The sequence below is a fragment of the Passer domesticus genome, chromosome Z, assembly GCF_036417665.1.
Source record: "Passer domesticus isolate bPasDom1 chromosome Z, bPasDom1.hap1, whole genome shotgun sequence".
NCBI classification, from domain to species: Eukaryota; Metazoa; Chordata; class Aves; order Passeriformes; family Passeridae; genus Passer; species Passer domesticus.
The window spans coordinates 3623601-3642403 of NC_087512.1; the positions used below are offsets into that span (position 1 = coordinate 3623601).

The following is an 18803-nucleotide window of genomic DNA, read 5'->3' on the forward strand; positions in this document are numbered from 1 at the left end:
CAACGAAACCTTTCCCCAGGACATCAAGTTACCCACAGACGTTAAAATGGCTGAGCCATACAATCTCTTCCACCACCTGGGAGCAGGAGCCGGATGCCCACACCCATGCGCTGTATGAGTATGACATTCTCGAAAATTGGTTTCAAAAAAATCCTTCTGGCTGAGGATTGACCGAATGAAGGGGAGGAGTCATCGCTATGAGCCCAGAGCTCTGCTTGTGCTGCTCGCATCAGCCGCACTACAGGCAGAAGAAAGTCACCTTGCAGGTCCTCCTTTGGTGCTTCAAGGAGAAGAGGATGCAGGCCAAGTCTCTGGCGAAGGTCCCCACAACACGTCCCGCCATGTCAGCAAGCGAAGGGGCTACAGGAGAGTTTTTTTCTACCTCCTTTTATAGCTTCATTTTCCAAGAAAAGGATGGCATTAGCCCCCGGCTTACGTGTGAACTCTGCCAGTGCTGAAAAAGCACATGAATAGAAGACATACCGTAACATGCGGAGCCAAAAACACGAAAGCTGACCTGCAAAATGGAGCTGTTCCCGGCCTTTGAAAAGGGGACAGAATTTTAGAGCACGGAAGAAGTGGGAATGTGGGACCGAAATAAGAAAAAACAAACTGGACAAAAATGACCAAAAGGAAAAAACTAACACTGCTGGCCCGGGATCAGCCAATGGATGGAGCCTCTCCTTGTTCCATCTTCATTGGAAAAATGCTGTTGGAGCTGACCGGAAATTTGCCATATATAAGAATCTAGATGTTAATTTCATATATATATATATATATAGTGTATAATTATTATATACTATAATTTTTATAAATTATATGTTCTAGTAAAGTATTATAATATAGATAATATCAAAGCTATGAAATATTTTAGTTATTATGTCATGATAAAAAGTAAATTTGAAGAGGTTGAGTATGTAATTACTTTTAAATAGTAATAGTAACAGTAGAGTACATTTATGAATGGAAAAGCAGAAACTGCTTTGTTTTCTTTTCAATAAAATGCATTTTTTGGAGAATCTGGAGTGTGCTAGACTTTTATTGATCTCAGCCAGGCCTATAGTAGTGGTAAATGTCCCACACTGTGAATCTGGGATCTGGAACTCTTTCTTTCGCTCTCTTTCCTTCTTTGTCTTTTTCTTTCTTTATTTTAATTCATCTCTCCCTCTTTAATTCCTCTCTTCCCTTTAATCTTACCCCTTTATCCAAAAACTAACTGACTTGTGCTTGTATAGTAGGTCAGGGACTAAAATATCGATTTCCAAGCCAGTGTTGTAGGTAGTTGATAAAGTTTTACTGATTGTTGGTGGACCCTCTGACTTTTGTTATTCCTTTTTGATCACAAGCATTTACAAATCTTTGGTGCTTCCTTCCCCTTAAGGCTGGGTCGTCACACTACAGTGGGCTACAAAGATGGCTTTCATCCCCCTTTCCTCTCATACTCTCACAGCCAGGGTGACCCTTTTTAGATGGAACCCAGAAATTTCTTGCTGGCAGCTCCAGCTGGTCAGGGACCATGCAAGAGGCATTGCTAATATTCCTCCTTGTGTCCACTGGGGTCTGCGTGGACAAGCTAGCCATCCTTAGACACTCCCTGAGGAAAAGCTGACACAGATCTGAGAATGCGGGACATGGAGAAGGCACTGCTCAATGGGCAGGGGGAATTGCTGCCACACCTTTCCTCTAGAGTAAAAGCATTCTCATGGATGTAGCTGAAGAGATCCTGGCCAGGGAGCTTGTGAGAGAGAGTGCCATTACCACTTGGACACTGCCTGCCCTGCCTTTTCTGAGAGGATCTATTCCCTCGGTGAGCTCCACCCAGTCTCTGATGGGTCACGGAGCCAGGATGATGGACACTGGTGGATGATGCTATAGGCAATGAAAGGAAATCTCTTGATCAGTCACACCAAGTCATACTCATGGTGCACCTCAACTTCTCAGGTGCAAATGGAGACATCCTAGAGAAGAGCTGAACAAGCCCAGAAAGGTCCTGAAGTCCACCATTGAAAAATAGCTTTTTGCCATGGGTACTGTGGGGAGCCACTAGGAAAAGTGCCCTCCTAGACCTGTTGTTTGTCCACAGAGATTGCTCTTGTGGGTGAAATGGTGATTTGTGCTGTCTTGGCCACAGTAATCAAGAAATGCTTGAGTAAAAAAATCTTAGGTGTTATGGAAAAACCTGTCTGTGGAGCTACTCCCCAGAGTTGTGGGAGAAGAAGCTCAAGGAACTAATTAATAAGGGCCCTTTAGCATGTAGTTTCAAGGGTATTGATGTCCACAATGCTAGTCCTTGTTATCAGAAAATGTTTCTATAAGAGCACAAGTCTGATGAAGAAGGGCTGAGGGAGGTTGGGGTCTGGAGGCTGCTGGGCCAGCAGGGAGAGAATCCCTCCACTGTACTCCCCTGGAGGGAAAACCCCCCAAGCCATAACCACCTGTTAGGGTGCAGAAAAAAGGCTTCTCGCAGCATGCCTTGTTGTGACATGCAGATCCAATGTATCCCATTGGCCCTTCCCCCTGCTCCACCCCTGTGCCCTCATCCTATTGACCCTAGTGTTCTGTCGCGCCGCTCAAGATGCCTGCAGAACCAGCATGGCCCTGTCTGCCTGCACTGCCACCTCCCCATGAGCGTCCCATTCCTGCTGGAGTCCTCTGCTTGCCATGGGAAAGCTGCTTGTGGAGGGATTGGCTGGAAGAGGGAGAGGGTGGTGGGGGCAGAAATGGAGGCTGCCTGGATCTGGCTTGGAATAACCCTCCTCCTCACATGGTGTCTCCATCTATCTCCCTCCTTCCATGAAGTTCTGCTTTCCATCCCTTTCCATCCATACATCCACACTGTAAGGCAGCCCTTCTTTACAGAGAGCAGAGTACAATCTCCTTCCTCCAAAGTGGTGGCTGCAATCAAGGAGTCACAGGATGGATTGTCAGAGAAAACCACTCTCTCTAACAAGCTTTGGACCTGAACACTTCCCCCTCCAAGGCCTGCTATCATCTCCTCATTCTTGCTCCATTTTCATAGCAAGGATTGCCTTGCAGGGCGTCCTGGATGGGAGTTGGGTACGCTGCGTCCTCCCCACAACTTGTCTCCAGGCTGAAGTCTTCTGCAACAAGCATCCCACAGGGTTTTTGAAGAGATTCGCCAGGTTTACTCAGCATAAATATCCCTTCCATTTTTCCTGTTTATAGGGCAGTTCTGGGGTTTTTTCCTCTCCTCTCCTCTCCTCTCCAGCTGCCAGATGATTGGGTTTGTCCAGATGCCCTGACAATTCCTGGCAGAGAACAAGACTCTGGTCACGGAAGGTGGTGCTTTATAGAAGGTGGTTACAGAGCAAGAAATCCCAGCTTTGGGACACTGTGCAGAGCTTTTCCTTTCTGACATTTCTTTCTGACCCGTTGATCTCTCCCAGTGCTGTGACACGTGTGACATCACGGGGGGGACGTGTCACAATGGGGGCAGCTGAAAAAGGTCCCGGCAGGTCACGTTGGGCCTGCTTTGCCTTGGCAAGCGGTGAGTGCAGACGTGGTGGGGAGGGCTGTGCTGGGAACAAGGGCTGGGGCAGAAATGCTGCACCTGGGGCTGGCTTCTCCCTCTGCATGCAGGGGCCAGCCCCTCCTAGGAGAAGCTTGGGCAGGCCACAGGGCAGGAGCTGGAGCTGCTGGGGCAGTGCGACAGGCCTTGCTGCCTGCAGGCTGTCTGTGTGGGGCCTGTCCTTCCTGCGCCCAGCTCCCTGAGGATCCTCCCCTCAGCAGCCGGTAGTTCTCTGCATCCCCGTCCCACTCACGGCCTTCTCTCCCTCCTCCTGCAGACCATGGATCCCATGGTATTCCTGTTCGTGGTGTTCAAAAGCCTCATCCAATACCCACAGCCTGTGGCTGATGGTTTGGATGCAGAAACACGTCTGCGCATGGAAGCGCGTGAAAAGCACCTGGAAAGGGAGAGGCTTCATCTGGAGCAGGAGATGGAACAGCTTATGCAGGAGCAGGCGAAGCAGGCGCAGCTCTTGCAGAACTTTGCTGTTGCTGTGTTCCTGACCCTCGTCTTGGTCTTGTGGTTCACCGGGTGGAAAAGCAGCCAAAGGAGAGAGGAGGCTGAAGAAGGAAACGGTGGTGCCAATGAAGCGGAAGTGCGCAACGCTGGGGCAAATGAAGAAGGCAATATCCGAAATGAAGGTGTCAATGCGGCTGCAATTGCAGAAATCAATGGTGGTGCAAATGAAGTCAGTGATGAAGATGATGATGCGGACGATCGCGTTGGACGAGTTGTAATGCAGCGCATCCAGTGGCCTGTACAGGACCTGCAGAGAGGCTGTGAATGGATAACTCGGCTCATGGATAATTATACAATTTGCTTTGGCCATATCCTCTCCAACAGCTTCTACCCAGTCCTGCAACGAGCCATCGGGGTGGGCAGTGCCTTTGAAGGCTGGAGTCCCCGTGAACAGGACGTCGTTTACACCGTGCTCATCCCCATGACTCCTCCCCGAGGCCACAGCTTCCACCTGGAGCTGGAGAGTCAAGAGCAGAGGCACGTGAAGAACTTCCGTGTCCGCGTGCAGCTGGAGTGCACCTGCACTCCAGGGAGGGAGCAGCAGGATGAGGACATGCTGTGCTTCCTGCACCACTCCGAGGAGGAGCTGAGGAGCAATCAGGATCCCAGCCTCCTGGACACCCTGTGCACCGGCTCCTACCTCGATGTGCAGAAAACTGCCTGCTGGTTCCACCAGCTGGTGAGAGCAGTCTGGCCAGCTCTGCCTCAGTCTCACAACTGGCATTTAAAGCTGCTGCCCTCCACACGCTGCTGCCAACTCAAGGTGACCAACAGCAAGGAAAGCTTCAGGATTGACATCTTCTTCGGGGTGCGGAGAGGTGACTCAGCCGTCTTTGCGTGCAGCCAGCCCAGAGAGGCCTACACAGCAAGCACAACCTGGCCCGAGTCTTATGCTGTAGTAGAGGCTGAGTTCTTCCAGCACTTTGCCAGGCAGGCACCCCCTGACAGCCTGCACCTCAAATGCCTCCAGTTTTTCACCCGTCTTCCGCTGGGCTTCAGCTTTTCCACCTACACCATGAAGACCATTGTTATGCATATGCTCCATATCTCACCCGTCTCAGCGTGGCGCAGGAGGAACCTCCTGGAACGAATGGTGCTTGTCATGTACAACCTGTACTTATGTCTGCGAGAAAAACGCCTCGACCACTTCATTGTGGGCAACGAAACCTTTCCCCAGGACATCAAGTTACCCACAGACGTTAAAATGGCTGAGCCATACAATCTCTTCCACCACCTGGAGCAGGAGCCGGATGCCCACACCCATGCGCTGTATGAGTATGACATTCTGGAAAATTGGTTCAAAAAAATCCTTCTGGCTGAGGATTGACCGAATGAAGGGGAGGAGTCATCGCTATGAGCCCAGAGCTCTGCTTGTGCTGCTCGCATCAGCCGCACTACAGGCAGAAGAAAGTCACCTTGCAGTCCTCCTTTGGTGCTTCAAGGAGAAGAGGATGCATGCCAAGTCTCTGGCGAAGGTCCCACAACACGTCCCGCCATGTCAGCAAGCGAAGGGCTACAGGAGAGTTTTTTCTACCTCCTTTTATAGCTTCATTTTCCAAGAAAAGGATGGCATTAGCCCCCGGCTTACGTGTGAACTCTGCCAGTGCTGAAAAAGCACATGAATAGAAGACATACCGTACATGCGGAGCCAAAAACACGAAAGCTGACCTGCAAAATGGAGCTGTTCCCGGCCTTTGAAAAGGGACAGAATTTAGAGCACGGAAGAAGTGGGAATGTGGGACCGAAATAAGAAAAAACAAACTGGACAAAAATGACCAAAAGGAAAAACTAACACTGCTGGCCCGGGATCAGCCAATGGATGGAGCCTCTCCTTGTTCCATCTTCATTGGAAAAATGCTGTTGGAGCTGACCGGAAATTTGCCATATATAAGAATCTAGATGTTAATTTCATATATATATATATATATAGTGTATAATTATTATATACTATAATTTTTATAAATTATATGTTCTAGTAAAGTATTATAATATAGATAATATCAAAGCTATGAAATATTTAGTTATTATGTCATGATAAAAAGTAAATTTGAAGAGTTGAGTATGTAATTACTTTTAAATAGTAATAGTAACAGTAGAGTACATTTATGAATGGAAAAGCAGAAACTGCTTTGTTTTCTTTTCAATAAAATGCATTTTTTGAGAATCTGGAGTGTGCTAGACTTTATTGATCTCAGCCAGGCCTATAGTAGTGGTAAATGTCCCACACTGTGAATCTGGGATCTGGAACTCTTTCTTTCGCTCTCTTTCCTTCTTTGTCTTTTTCTTTCTTTATTTAATTCATCTCTCCCTCTTTAATTCCTCTCTTCCCTTTAATCTTACCCCTTTATCCAAAACTAACTGACTTGTGCTTGTATAGTAGGTCAGGGACTAAAATATCGATTTCCAAGCCCAGTGTGTAGGTAGTTGATAAAGTTTTACTGATTGTTGGTGGACCCTCTGACTTTTGTTATTCCTTTTGATCACAAGCATTTACAAATCTTTGGTGCTTCCTTCCCCTTAAGGCTGGGTCGTCACACTACAGTGGCTACAAAGATGGCTTTCATCCCCCTTTCCTCTCATACTCTCACAGCCAGGGTGACCCTTTTAGATGGACCCAGAAATTCTTGCTGGCAGCTCCAGCTGGTCAGGGACCATGCAAGAGGCATTGCTAATATTCCTCCTTGTGTCCACTGGGGTCTGCGTGGACAAGCTAGCCATCCTTAGACACTCCCTGAGGAAAAGCTGACACAGATCTGAGAATGCGGGACATGGAGAAGGCACTGCTCAATGGGCAGGGGGAATTGCTGCCACACCTTTCCTCTAGAGTAAAAGCATTCTCATGGATGTAGCTGAAGAGATCCTGGCCAGGGAGCTTGTGAGAGAGAGTGCCATTACCACTTGGACACTGCCTGCCCTGCCTTTTCTGAGAGGATCTATTCCCTCGGTGAGCTCCACCCAGTCTCTGATGGGTCACGGAGCCAGGATGATGACACTGGTGGATGATGCTATAGGCAATGAAAGGAAATCTCTTGATCAGTCACACCAAGTCATACTCATGGTGCACCTCAACTTCTCAGGTGCAAATGGAGACATCCTAGAGAAGAGCTGAACAAGCCCAGAAAGGTCCTGAAGTCCACATTGAAAATAGCTTTTTGCCATGGGTACTGTGGGAGCCACTAGGAAAAGTGCCCTCCTAGACCTGTTGTTTGTCCACAGAGATGCTCTTGTGGGTGAAATGGTGATTTGTGCTGTCTTGGCCACAGTAATCAAGAAATGCTTGAGTAAAAAATCTTAGGTGTTATGGAAAAACCTGTCTGTGGAGCTACTCCCCAGAGTTGTGGGAGAAGAAGCTCAAGGAACTAATTAATAAGGGCCCTTTAGCATGTAGTTTCAAGGGTATTGATGTCCACAAATGCTAGTCCTTGTTATCAGAAATGTTTCTATAAGAGCACAAGTCTGATGAAGAAGGGCTGAGGGAGGTGGGGTCTGGAGGCTGCTGGGCCAGCAGGGAGAGAATCCCTCCACTGTACTCCCCTGGAGGGAAAACCCCCCAAGCCATAACCACCTGTTAGGGTGCAGAAAAAGGCTTCTCGCAGCATGCCTTGTTGTGACATGCAGATCCAATGTATCCCATTGGCCCTTCCCCCTGCTCCACCCCTGTGCCCTCATCCTATTGACCCTAGTGTTCTGTCGCGCCGCTCAAGATGCCTGCAGAACCAGCATGGCCCTGTCTGCCTGCACTGCCACCTCCCCATGAGCGTCCATTCCTGCTGGAGTCCTCTGCTGCATGGGAAAGCTGCTTGTGGAGGGATTGGCTGGAAGAGGGAGAGGGTGGTGGGGGCAGAAATGGAGGCTGCCTGGATCTGGCTTTGGAATAACCCTCCTCCTCACATGGTGTCTCCATCTATCTCCCTCCTTCCATGAAGTTCTGCTTTCCATCCCTTTCCATCCATACATCCACACTGTAAGGCAGCCCTTCTTTACAGAGAGCAGAGTACAATCTCCTTCCTCCAAAGTGGTGGCTGCAATCAAGGAGTCACAGGATGGATTGTCAGAGAAAACCACTCTCTCTAACAAGCTTTGGACCTGAACACTTCCCCCTCCAAGGCCTGCTATCATCTCCTCATTCTTGCTCCATTTTCATGGCAAGGATTGCCTTGCAGGGCGTCCTGGATGGGAGTTGGGTACGCTGCGTCCTCCCCACAACTTGTCTCCAGGCTGAAGTCTTCTGCACAGCATCCCACAGGGTTTTGAAGAGATTCGCCAGGTTTACTCAGCATAAATATCCCTTCCATTTTTCCTGTTTATAGGGCAGTTCTGGGGTTTTTCCTCTCCTCTCCTCTCCTCTCCAGCTGCCAGATGATTGGGTTTGTCCAGATGCCCTGGCAATTCCTGGCAGAGAACAAGACTCTGGTCACGGAAGGTGGTGCTTTATAGAAGGTGGTTACAGGGCAAGAAATCCCAGCTTTGGGACACTGTGGCAGAGCTTTTCCCTTTCTGACATTTCTTTCTGACCCGTTGATCTCTCCCAGTGCTGTGACACGTGTGACATCACGGGGGACGTGTCACAATGGGGGCAGCTGAAAAAGGTCCCGGCAGGTCACGTTGGGCCTGCTTTGCCTTGGCAAGCGGTGAGTGCAGACGTGGTGGGGAGGCTGTGCTGGGAACAAGGGCTGGGGCAGAAATGCTGCACCTGGGGCTGGCTTCTCCCTCTGCATGCAGGGACAGCCCCTCCTAGGAGAAGCTTGGGCAGGCCACAGGGCAGGAGCTGGAGCTGCTGGGGCAGTGCGACAGGCCTTGCTGCCTGCAGGCTGTCTGTGTGGGGCCTGTCCTTCCTGCGCCCAGCTCCCTGAGGATCCTCCCCTCAGCAGCCGGTAGTTCTCTGCATCCCCGTCCCACTCACGGCCTTCTCTCCCTCCTCCTGCAGACCATGGATCCCATGGTATTCCTGTTCGTGGTGTTCAAAAGCCTCATCCAATACCCACAGCCTGTGGCTGATGGTTTGGATGCAGAAACACGTCTGCGCATGGAAGCGCGTGAAAAGCACCTGGAAAGGGAGAGGCTTCATCTGGAGCAGGAGATGGAACAGCTTATGCAGGAGCAGGCGAAGCAGGCGCAGCTCTTGCAGAACTTTGCTGTTGCTGTGTTCCTGACCCTCGTCTTGGTCTTGTGGTTCACCGGGTGGAAAAGCAGCCAAAGGAGAGAGGAGGCTGAAGAAGGAAACGGTGGTGCCAATGAAGCGGAAGTGCGCAACGCTGGGGCAAATGAAGAAGGCAATATCCGAAATGAAGATGTCAATGCGGCTGCAATTGCAGAAATCAATGGTGGTGCAAATGAAGTCAGTGATGAAGATGATGATGCGGACGATCGCGTTGGACGAGTTGTAATGCAGCGCATCCAGTGGCCTGTACAGGACCTGCAGAGAGGCTGTGAATGGATAACTCGGCTCATGGATAATTATACAATTTGCTTTGGCCATATCCTCTCCAACAGCTTCTACCCAGTCCTGCAACGAGCCATCGGGGTGGGCAGTGCCTTTGAAGGCTGGAGTCCCCGTGAACAGGACGTCGTTTACACCGTGCTCATCCCCATGACTCCTCCCCGAGGCCACAGCTTCCACCTGGAGCTGGAGAGTCAAGAGCAGAGGCACGTGAAGAACTTCCGTGTCCGCGTGCAGCTGGAGTGCACCTGCACTCCAGGGAGGGAGCAGCAGGATGAGGACATGCTGTGCTTCCTGCACCACTCCGAGGAGGAGCTGAGGAGCAATCAGGATCCCAGCCTCCTGGACACCCTGTGCACCGGCTCCTACCTCGATGTGCAGAAAACTGCCTGCTGGTTCCACCAGCTGGTGAGAGCAGTCTGGCCAGCTCTGCCTCAGTCTCACAACTGGCATTTAAAGCTGCTGCCCTCCACACGCTGCTGCCAACTCAAGGTGACCAACAGCAAGGAAAGCTTCAGGATTGACATCTTCTTCGGGGTGCGGAGAGGTGACTCAGCCGTCTTTGCGTGCAGCCAGCCCAGAGAGGCCTACACAGCAAGCACAACCTGGCCCGAGTCTTATGCTGTAGTAGAGGCTGAGTTCTTCCAGCACTTTGCCAGGCAGGCACCCCCTGACAGCCTGCACCTCAAATGCCTCCAGTTTTTCACCCGTCTTCCGCTGGGCTTCAGCTTTTCCACCTACACCATGAAGACCATTGTTATGCATATGCTCCATATCTCACCCGTCTCAGCGTGGCGCAGGAGGAACCTCCTGGAACGAATGGTGCTTGTCATGTACAACCTGTACTTATGTCTGCGAGAAAAACGCCTCGACCACTTCATTGTGGGCAACGAAACCTTTCCCCAGGACATCAAGTTACCCACAGACGTTAAAATGGCTGAGCCATACAATCTCTTCCACCACCTGGAGCAGGAGCCGGATGCCCACACCCATGCGCTGTATGAGTATGACATTCTCGAAAATTGGTTCAAAAAAATCCTTCTGGCTGAGGATTGACCGAATGAAGGGGAGGAGTCATCGCTATGAGCCCAGAGCTCTGCTTGTGCTGCTCGCATCAGCCGCACTACAGGCAGAAGAAAGTCACCTTGCAGTCCTCCTTTGGTGCTTCAAGGAGAAGAGGATGCAGGCCAAGTCTCTGGCGAAGGTCCCACAACACGTCCCGCCATGTCAGCAAGCGAAGGGCTACAGGAGAGTTTTTTCTACCTCCTTTTATAGCTTCATTTTCCAAGAAAAGGATGGCATTAGCCCCCGGCTTACGTGTGAACTCTGCCAGTGCTGAAAAAGCACATGAATAGAAGACATACCGTACATGCGGAGCCAAAAACACGAAAGCTGACCTGCAAAATGGAGCTGTTCCCGGCCTTTGAAAAGGGACAGAATTTAGAGCACGGAAGAAGTGGGAATGTGGGACCGAAATAAGAAAAAACAAACTGGACAAAAATGACCAAAAGGAAAAACTAACACTGCTGGCCCGGGATCAGCCAATGGATGGAGCCTCTCCTTGTTCCATCTTCATTGGAAAAATGCTGTTGGAGCTGACCGGAAATTTGCCATATATAAGAATCTAGATGTTAATTTCATATATATATATATATATAGTGTATAATTATTATATACTATAATTTTTATAAATTATATGTTCTAGTAAAGTATTATAATATAGATAATATCAAAGCTATGAAATATTTAGTTATTATGTCATGATAAAAAGTAAATTTGAAGAGTTGAGTATGTAATTACTTTTAAATAGTAATAGTAACAGTAGAGTACATTTATGAATGGAAAAGCAGAAACTGCTTTGTTTTCTTTTCAATAAAATGCATTTTTTGAGAATCTGGAGTGTGCTAGACTTTATTGATCTCAGCCAGGCCTATAGTAGTGGTAAATGTCCCACACTGTGAATCTGGGATCTGGAACTCTTTCTTTCGCTCTCTTTCCTTCTTTGTCTTTTTCTTTCTTTATTTAATTCATCTCTCCCTCTTTAATTCCTCTCTTCCCTTTAATCTTACCCCTTTATCCAAAACTAACTGACTTGTGCTTGTATAGTAGGTCAGGGACTAAAATATCGATTTCCAAGCCCAGTGTGTAGGTAGTTGATAAAGTTTTACTGATTGTTGGTGGACCCTCTGACTTTTGTTATTCCTTTTGATCACAAGCATTTACAAATCTTTGGTGCTTCCTTCCCCTTAAGGCTGGGTCGTCACACTACAGTGGCTACAAAGATGGCTTTCATCCCCCTTTCCTCTCATACTCTCACAGCCAGGGTGACCCTTTTAGATGGACCCAGAAATTCTTGCTGGCAGCTCCAGCTGGTCAGGGACCATGCAAGAGGCATTGCTAATATTCCTCCTTGTGTCCACTGGGGTCTGCGTGGACAAGCTAGCCATCCTTAGACACTCCCTGAGGAAAAGCTGACACAGATCTGAGAATGCGGGACATGGAGAAGGCACTGCTCAATGGGCAGGGGGAATTGCTGCCACACCTTTCCTCTAGAGTAAAAGCATTCTCATGGATGTAGCTGAAGAGATCCTGGCCAGGGAGCTTGTGAGAGAGAGTGCCATTACCACTTGGACACTGCCTGCCCTGCCTTTTCTGAGAGGATCTATTCCCTCGGTGAGCTCCACCCAGTCTCTGATGGGTCACGGAGCCAGGATGATGACACTGGTGGATGATGCTATAGGCAATGAAAGGAAATCTCTTGATCAGTCACACCAAGTCATACTCATGGTGCACCTCAACTTCTCAGGTGCAAATGGAGACATCCTAGAGAAGAGCTGAACAAGCCCAGAAAGGTCCTGAAGTCCACATTGAAAATAGCTTTTTGCCATGGGTACTGTGGGAGCCACTAGGAAAAGTGCCCTCCTAGACCTGTTGTTTGTCCACAGAGATGCTCTTGTGGGTGAAATGGTGATTTGTGCTGTCTTGGCCACAGTAATCAAGAAATGCTTGAGTAAAAAATCTTAGGTGTTATGGAAAAACCTGTCTGTGGAGCTACTCCCCAGAGTTGTGGGAGAAGAAGCTCAAGGAACTAATTAATAAGGGCCCTTTAGCATGTAGTTTCAAGGGTATTGATGTCCACAAATGCTAGTCCTTGTTATCAGAAATGTTTCTATAAGAGCACAAGTCTGATGAAGAAGGGCTGAGGGAGGTGGGGTCTGGAGGCTGCTGGGCCAGCAGGGAGAGAATCCCTCCACTGTACTCCCCTGGAGGGAAAACCCCCCAAGCCATAACCACCTGTTAGGGTGCAGAAAAAGGCTTCTCGCAGCATGCCTTGTTGTGACATGCAGATCCAATGTATCCCATTGGCCCTTCCCCCTGCTCCACCCCTGTGCCCTCATCCTATTGACCCTAGTGTTCTGTCGCGCCGCTCAAGATGCCTGCAGAACCAGCATGGCCCTGTCTGCCTGCACTGCCACCTCCCCATGAGCGTCCATTCCTGCTGGAGTCCTCTGCTGCATGGGAAAGCTGCTTGTGGAGGGATTGGCTGGAAGAGGGAGAGGGTGGTGGGGGCAGAAATGGAGGCTGCCTGGATCTGGCTTTGGAATAACCCTCCTCCTCACATGGTGTCTCCATCTATCTCCCTCCTTCCATGAAGTTCTGCTTTCCATCCCTTTCCATCCATACATCCACACTGTAAGGCAGCCCTTCTTTACAGAGAGCAGAGTACAATCTCCTTCCTCCAAAGTGGTGGCTGCAATCAAGGAGTCACAGGATGGATTGTCAGAGAAAACCACTCTCTCTAACAAGCTTTGGACCTGAACACTTCCCCCTCCAAGGCCTGCTATCATCTCCTCATTCTTGCTCCATTTTCATAGCAAGGATTGCCTTGCAGGGCGTCCTGGATGGGAGTTGGGTACGCTGCGTCCTCCCCACAACTTGTCTCCAGGCTGAAGTCTTCTGCACAGCATCCCACAGGGTTTTGAAGAGATTCGCCAGGTTTACTCAGCATAAATATCCCTTCCATTTTTCCTGTTTATAGGGCAGTTCTGGGGTTTTTCCTCTCCTCTCCTCTCCTCTCCAGCTGCCAGATGATTGGGTTTGTCCAGATGCCCTGGCAATTCCTGGCAGAGAACAAGACTCTGGTCACGGAAGGTGGTGCTTTATAGAAGGTGGTTACAGAGCAAGAAATCCCAGCTTTGGGACACTGTGGCAGAGCTTTTCCCTTTCTGACATTTCTTTCTGACCCGTTGATCTCTCCCAGTGCTGTGACACGTGTGACATCACGGGGGACGTGTCACAATGGGGGCAGCTGAAAAAGGTCCCGGCAGGTCACGTTGGGCCTGCTTTGCCTTGGCAAGCGGTGAGTGCAGACGTGGTGGGGAGGCTGTGCTGGGAACAAGGGCTGGGGCAGAAATGCTGCACCTGGGGCTGGCTTCTCCCTCTGCATGCAGGGCCAGCCCCTCCTAGGAGAAGCTTGGGCAGGCCACAGGGCAGGAGCTGGAGCTGCTGGGGCAGTGCGACAGGCCTTGCTGCCTGCAGGCTGTCTGTGTGGGGCCTGTCCTTCCTGCGCCCAGCTCCCTGAGGATCCTCCCCTCAGCAGCCGGTAGTTCTCTGCATCCCCGTCCCACTCACGGCCTTCTCTCCCTCCTCCTGCAGACCATGGATCCCATGGTATTCCTGTTCGTGGTGTTCAAAAGCCTCATCCAATACCCACAGCCTGTGGCTGATGGTTTGGATGCAGAAACACGTCTGCGCATGGAAGCGCGTGAAAAGCACCTGGAAAGGGAGAGGCTTCATCTGGAGCAGGAGATGGAACAGCTTATGCAGGAGCAGGCGAAGCAGGCGCAGCTCTTGCAGAACTTTGCTGTTGCTGTGTTCCTGACCCTCGTCTTGGTCTTGTGGTTCACCGGGTGGAAAAGCAGCCAAAGGAGAGAGGAGGCTGAAGAAGGAAACGGTGGTGCCAATGAAGCGGAAGTGCGCAACGCTGGGGCAAATGAAGAAGGCAATATCCGAAATGAAGGTGTCAATGCGGCTGCAATTGCAGAAATCAATGGTGGTGCAAATGAAGTCAGTGATGAAGATGATGATGCGGACGATCGCGTTGGACGAGTTGTAATGCAGCGCATCCAGTGGCCTGTACAGGACCTGCAGAGAGGCTGTGAATGGATAACTCGGCTCATGGATAATTATACAATTTGCTTTGGCCATATCCTCTCCAACAGCTTCTACCCAGTCCTGCAACGAGCCATCGGGGTGGGCAGTGCCTTTGAAGGCTGGAGTCCCCGTGAACAGGACGTCGTTTACACCGTGCTCATCCCCATGACTCCTCCCCGAGGCCACAGCTTCCACCTGGAGCTGGAGAGTCAAGAGCAGAGGCACGTGAAGAACTTCCGTGTCCGCGTGCAGCTGGAGTGCACCTGCACTCCAGGGAGGGAGCAGCAGGATGAGGACATGCTGTGCTTCCTGCACCACTCCGAGGAGGAGCTGAGGAGCAATCAGGATCCCAGCCTCCTGGACACCCTGTGCACCGGCTCCTACCTCGATGTGCAGAAAACTGCCTGCTGGTTCCACCAGCTGGTGAGAGCAGTCTGGCCAGCTCTGCCTCAGTCTCACAACTGGCATTTAAAGCTGCTGCCCTCCACACGCTGCTGCCAACTCAAGGTGACCAACAGCAAGGAAAGCTTCAGGATTGACATCTTCTTCGGGGTGCGGAGAGGTGACTCAGCCGTCTTTGCGTGCAGCCAGCCCAGAGAGGCCTACACAGCAAGCACAACCTGGCCCGAGTCTTATGCTGTAGTAGAGGCTGAGTTCTTCCAGCACTTTGCCAGGCAGGCACCCCCTGACAGCCTGCACCTCAAATGCCTCCAGTTTTTCACCCGTCTTCCGCTGGGCTTCAGCTTTTCCACCTACACCATGAAGACCATTGTTATGCATATGCTCCATATCTCACCCGTCTCAGCGTGGCGCAGGAGGAACCTCCTGGAACGAATGGTGCTTGTCATGTACAACCTGTACTTATGTCTGCGAGAAAAACGCCTCGACCACTTCATTGTGGGCAACGAAACCTTTCCCCAGGACATCAAGTTACCCACAGACGTTAAAATGGCTGAGCCATACAATCTCTTCCACCACCTGGAGCAGGAGCCGGATGCCCACACCCATGCGCTGTATGAGTATGACATTCTCGAAAATTGGTTCAAAAAAATCCTTCTGGCTGAGGATTGACCGAATGAAGGGGAGGAGTCATCGCTATGAGCCCAGAGCTCTGCTTGTGCTGCTCGCATCAGCCGCACTACAGGCAGAAGAAAGTCACCTTGCAGTCCTCCTTTGGTGCTTCAAGGAGAAGAGGATGCAGGCCAAGTCTCTGGCGAAGGTCCCACAACACGTCCCGCCATGTCAGCAAGCGAAGGGCTACAGGAGAGTTTTTTCTACCTCCTTTTATAGCTTCATTTTCCAAGAAAAGGATGGCATTAGCCCCCGGCTTACGTGTGAACTCTGCCAGTGCTGAAAAAGCACATGAATAGAAGACATACCGTACATGCGGAGCCAAAAACACGAAAGCTGACCTGCAAAATGGAGCTGTTCCCGGCCTTTGAAAAGGGACAGAATTTAGAGCACGGAAGAAGTGGGAATGTGGGACCGAAATAAGAAAAAACAAACTGGACAAAAATGACCAAAAGGAAAAACTAACACTGCTGGCCCGGGATCAGCCAATGGATGGAGCCTCTCCTTGTTCCATCTTCATTGGAAAAATGCTGTTGGAGCTGACCGGAAATTTGCCATATATAAGAATCTAGATGTTAATTTCATATATATATATATATATAGTGTATAATTATTATATACTATAATTTTTATAAATTATATGTTCTAGTAAAGTATTATAATATAGATAATATCAAAGCTATGAAATATTTAGTTATTATGTCATGATAAAAAGTAAATTTGAAGAGTTGAGTATGTAATTACTTTTAAATAGTAATAGTAACAGTAGAGTACATTTATGAATGGAAAAGCAGAAACTGCTTTGTTTTCTTTTCAATAAAATGCATTTTTTGAGAATCTGGAGTGTGCTAGACTTTATTGATCTCAGCCAGGCCTATAGTAGTGGTAAATGTCCCACACTGTGAATCTGGGATCTGGAACTCTTTCTTTCGCTCTCTTTCCTTCTTTGTCTTTTTCTTTCTTTATTTAATTCATCTCTCCCTCTTTAATTCCTCTCTTCCCTTTAATCTTACCCCTTTATCCAAAACTAACTGACTTGTGCTTGTATAGTAGGTCAGGGACTAAAATATCGATTTCCAAGCCCAGTGTGTAGGTAGTTGATAAAGTTTTACTGATTGTTGGTGGACCCTCTGACTTTTGTTATTCCTTTTGATCACAAGCATTTACAAATCTTTGGTGCTTCCTTCCCCTTAAGGCTGGGTCGTCACACTACAGTGGCTACAAAGATGGCTTTCATCCCCCTTTCCTCTCATACTCTCACAGCCAGGGTGACCCTTTTAGATGGACCCAGAAATTCTTGCTGGCAGCTCCAGCTGGTCAGGGACCATGCAAGAGGCATTGCTAATATTCCTCCTTGTGTCCACTGGGGTCTGCGTGGACAAGCTAGCCATCCTTAGACACTCCCTGAGGAAAAGCTGACACAGATCTGAGAATGCGGGACATGGAGAAGGCACTGCTCAATGGGCAGGGGGAATTGCTGCCACACCTTTCCTCTAGAGTAAAAGCATTCTCATGGATGTAGCTGAAGAGATCCTGGCCAGGGAGCTTGTGAGAGAGAGTGCCATTACCACTTGGACACTGCCTGCCCTGCCTTTTCTGAGAGGATCTATTCCCTCGGTGAGCTCCACCCAGTCTCTGATGGGTCACGGAGCCAGGATGATGACACTGGTGGATGATGCTATAGGCAATGAAAGGAAATCTCTTGATCAGTCACACCAAGTCATACTCATGGTGCACCTCAACTTCTCAGGTGCAAATGGAGACATCCTAGAGAAGAGCTGAACAAGCCCAGAAAGGTCCTGAAGTCCACATTGAAAATAGCTTTTTGCCATGGGTACTGTGGGAGCCACTAGGAAAAGTGCCCTCCTAGACCTGTTGTTTGTCCACAGAGATGCTCTTGTGGGTGAAATGGTGATTTGTGCTGTCTTGGCCACAGTAATCAAGAAATGCTTGAGTAAAAAATCTTAGGTGTTATGGAAAAACCTGTCTGTGGAGCTACTCCCCAGAGTTGTGGGAGAAGAAGCTCAAGGAACTAATTAATAAGGGCCCTTTAGCATGTAGTTTCAAGGGTATTGATGTCCACAAATGCTAGTCCTTGTTATCAGAAATGTTTCTATAAGAGCACAAGTCTGATGAAGAAGGGCTGAGGGAGGTGGGGTCTGGAGGCTGCTGGGCCAGCAGGGAGAGAATCCCTCCACTGTACTCCCCTGGAGGGAAAACCCCCCAAGCCATAACCACCTGTTAGGGTGCAGAAAAAGGCTTCTCGCAGCATGCCTTGTTGTGACATGCAGATCCAATGTATCCCATTGGCCCTTCCCCCTGCTCCACCCCTGTGCCCTCATCCTATTGACCCTAGTGTTCTGTCGCGCCGCTCAAGATGCCTGCAGAACCAGCATGGCCCTGTCTGCCTGCACTGCCACCTCCCCATGAGCGTCCATTCCTGCTGGAGTCCTCTGCTGCATGGGAAAGCTGCTTGTGGAGGGATTGGCTGGAAGAGGGAGAGGGTGGTGGGGGCAGAAATGGAGGCTGCCTGGATCTGGCTTTGGAATAACCCTCCTCCTCACATGGTGTCTCCATCTATCTCCCTCCTTCCATGAAGTTCTGCTTTCCATCCCTTTCCATCCATACATCCACACTGTAAGGCAGCCCTTCTTTACAGAGAGCAGAGTACAATCTCCTTCCTCCAAAGTGGTGGCTGCAATCAAGGAGTCACAGGATGGATTGTCAGAGAAAACCACTCTCTCTAACAAGCTTTGGACCTGAACACTTCCCCCTCCAAGGCCTGCTATCATCTCCTCATTCTTGCTCCATTTTCATGGCAAGGATTGCCTTGCAGGGCGTCCTGGATGGGAGTTGGGTACGCTGCGTCCTCCCCACAACTTGTCTCCAGGCAGAAGTCTTCTGCACAGCATCCCACAGGGTTTTGAAGAGATTCGCCAGGTTTACTCAGCATAAATATCCCTTCCATTTTTCCTGTTTATAGGGCAGTTCTGGGGTTTTTCCTCTCCTCTCCTCTCCTCTCCAGCTGCCAGATGATTGGGTTTGTCCAGATGCCCTGGCAATTCCTGGCAGAGAACAAGACTCTGGTCA

The 18803-nt window shown here is 49.6% G+C and overlaps 3 protein-coding genes across 3 annotated transcripts; all 3 read left to right on the forward strand.

Moving 5' to 3' along the window:
* The first annotated feature begins 3809 nt into the window (after positions 1–3809).
* Positions 3810–5375, forward strand: LOC135290125 (inositol 1,4,5-trisphosphate receptor-interacting protein-like 1). The gene has a single exon (XM_064404007.1). It carries the CDS (start codon positions 3810–3812, stop codon positions 5373–5375), a length of 1566 nt encoding a protein of 521 aa, XP_064260077.1.
* Positions 5376–8978: 3603 nt separating this feature from the next.
* LOC135290127 (inositol 1,4,5-trisphosphate receptor-interacting protein-like 1) lies at positions 8979–10544 on the forward strand. The gene has a single exon (XM_064404010.1). The coding sequence runs from the start codon at positions 8979–8981 to the stop codon at positions 10542–10544; it is 1566 nt and encodes a 521-aa protein (XP_064260080.1).
* A 3603-nt stretch (positions 10545–14147) lies between these two features.
* On the forward strand, positions 14148–15713 carry LOC135290129 (inositol 1,4,5-trisphosphate receptor-interacting protein-like 1). Its single transcript, XM_064404016.1, has one exon. The coding sequence runs from the start codon at positions 14148–14150 to the stop codon at positions 15711–15713; it is 1566 nt and encodes a 521-aa protein (XP_064260086.1).
* Positions 15714–18803: the final 3090 nt, after the last annotated feature.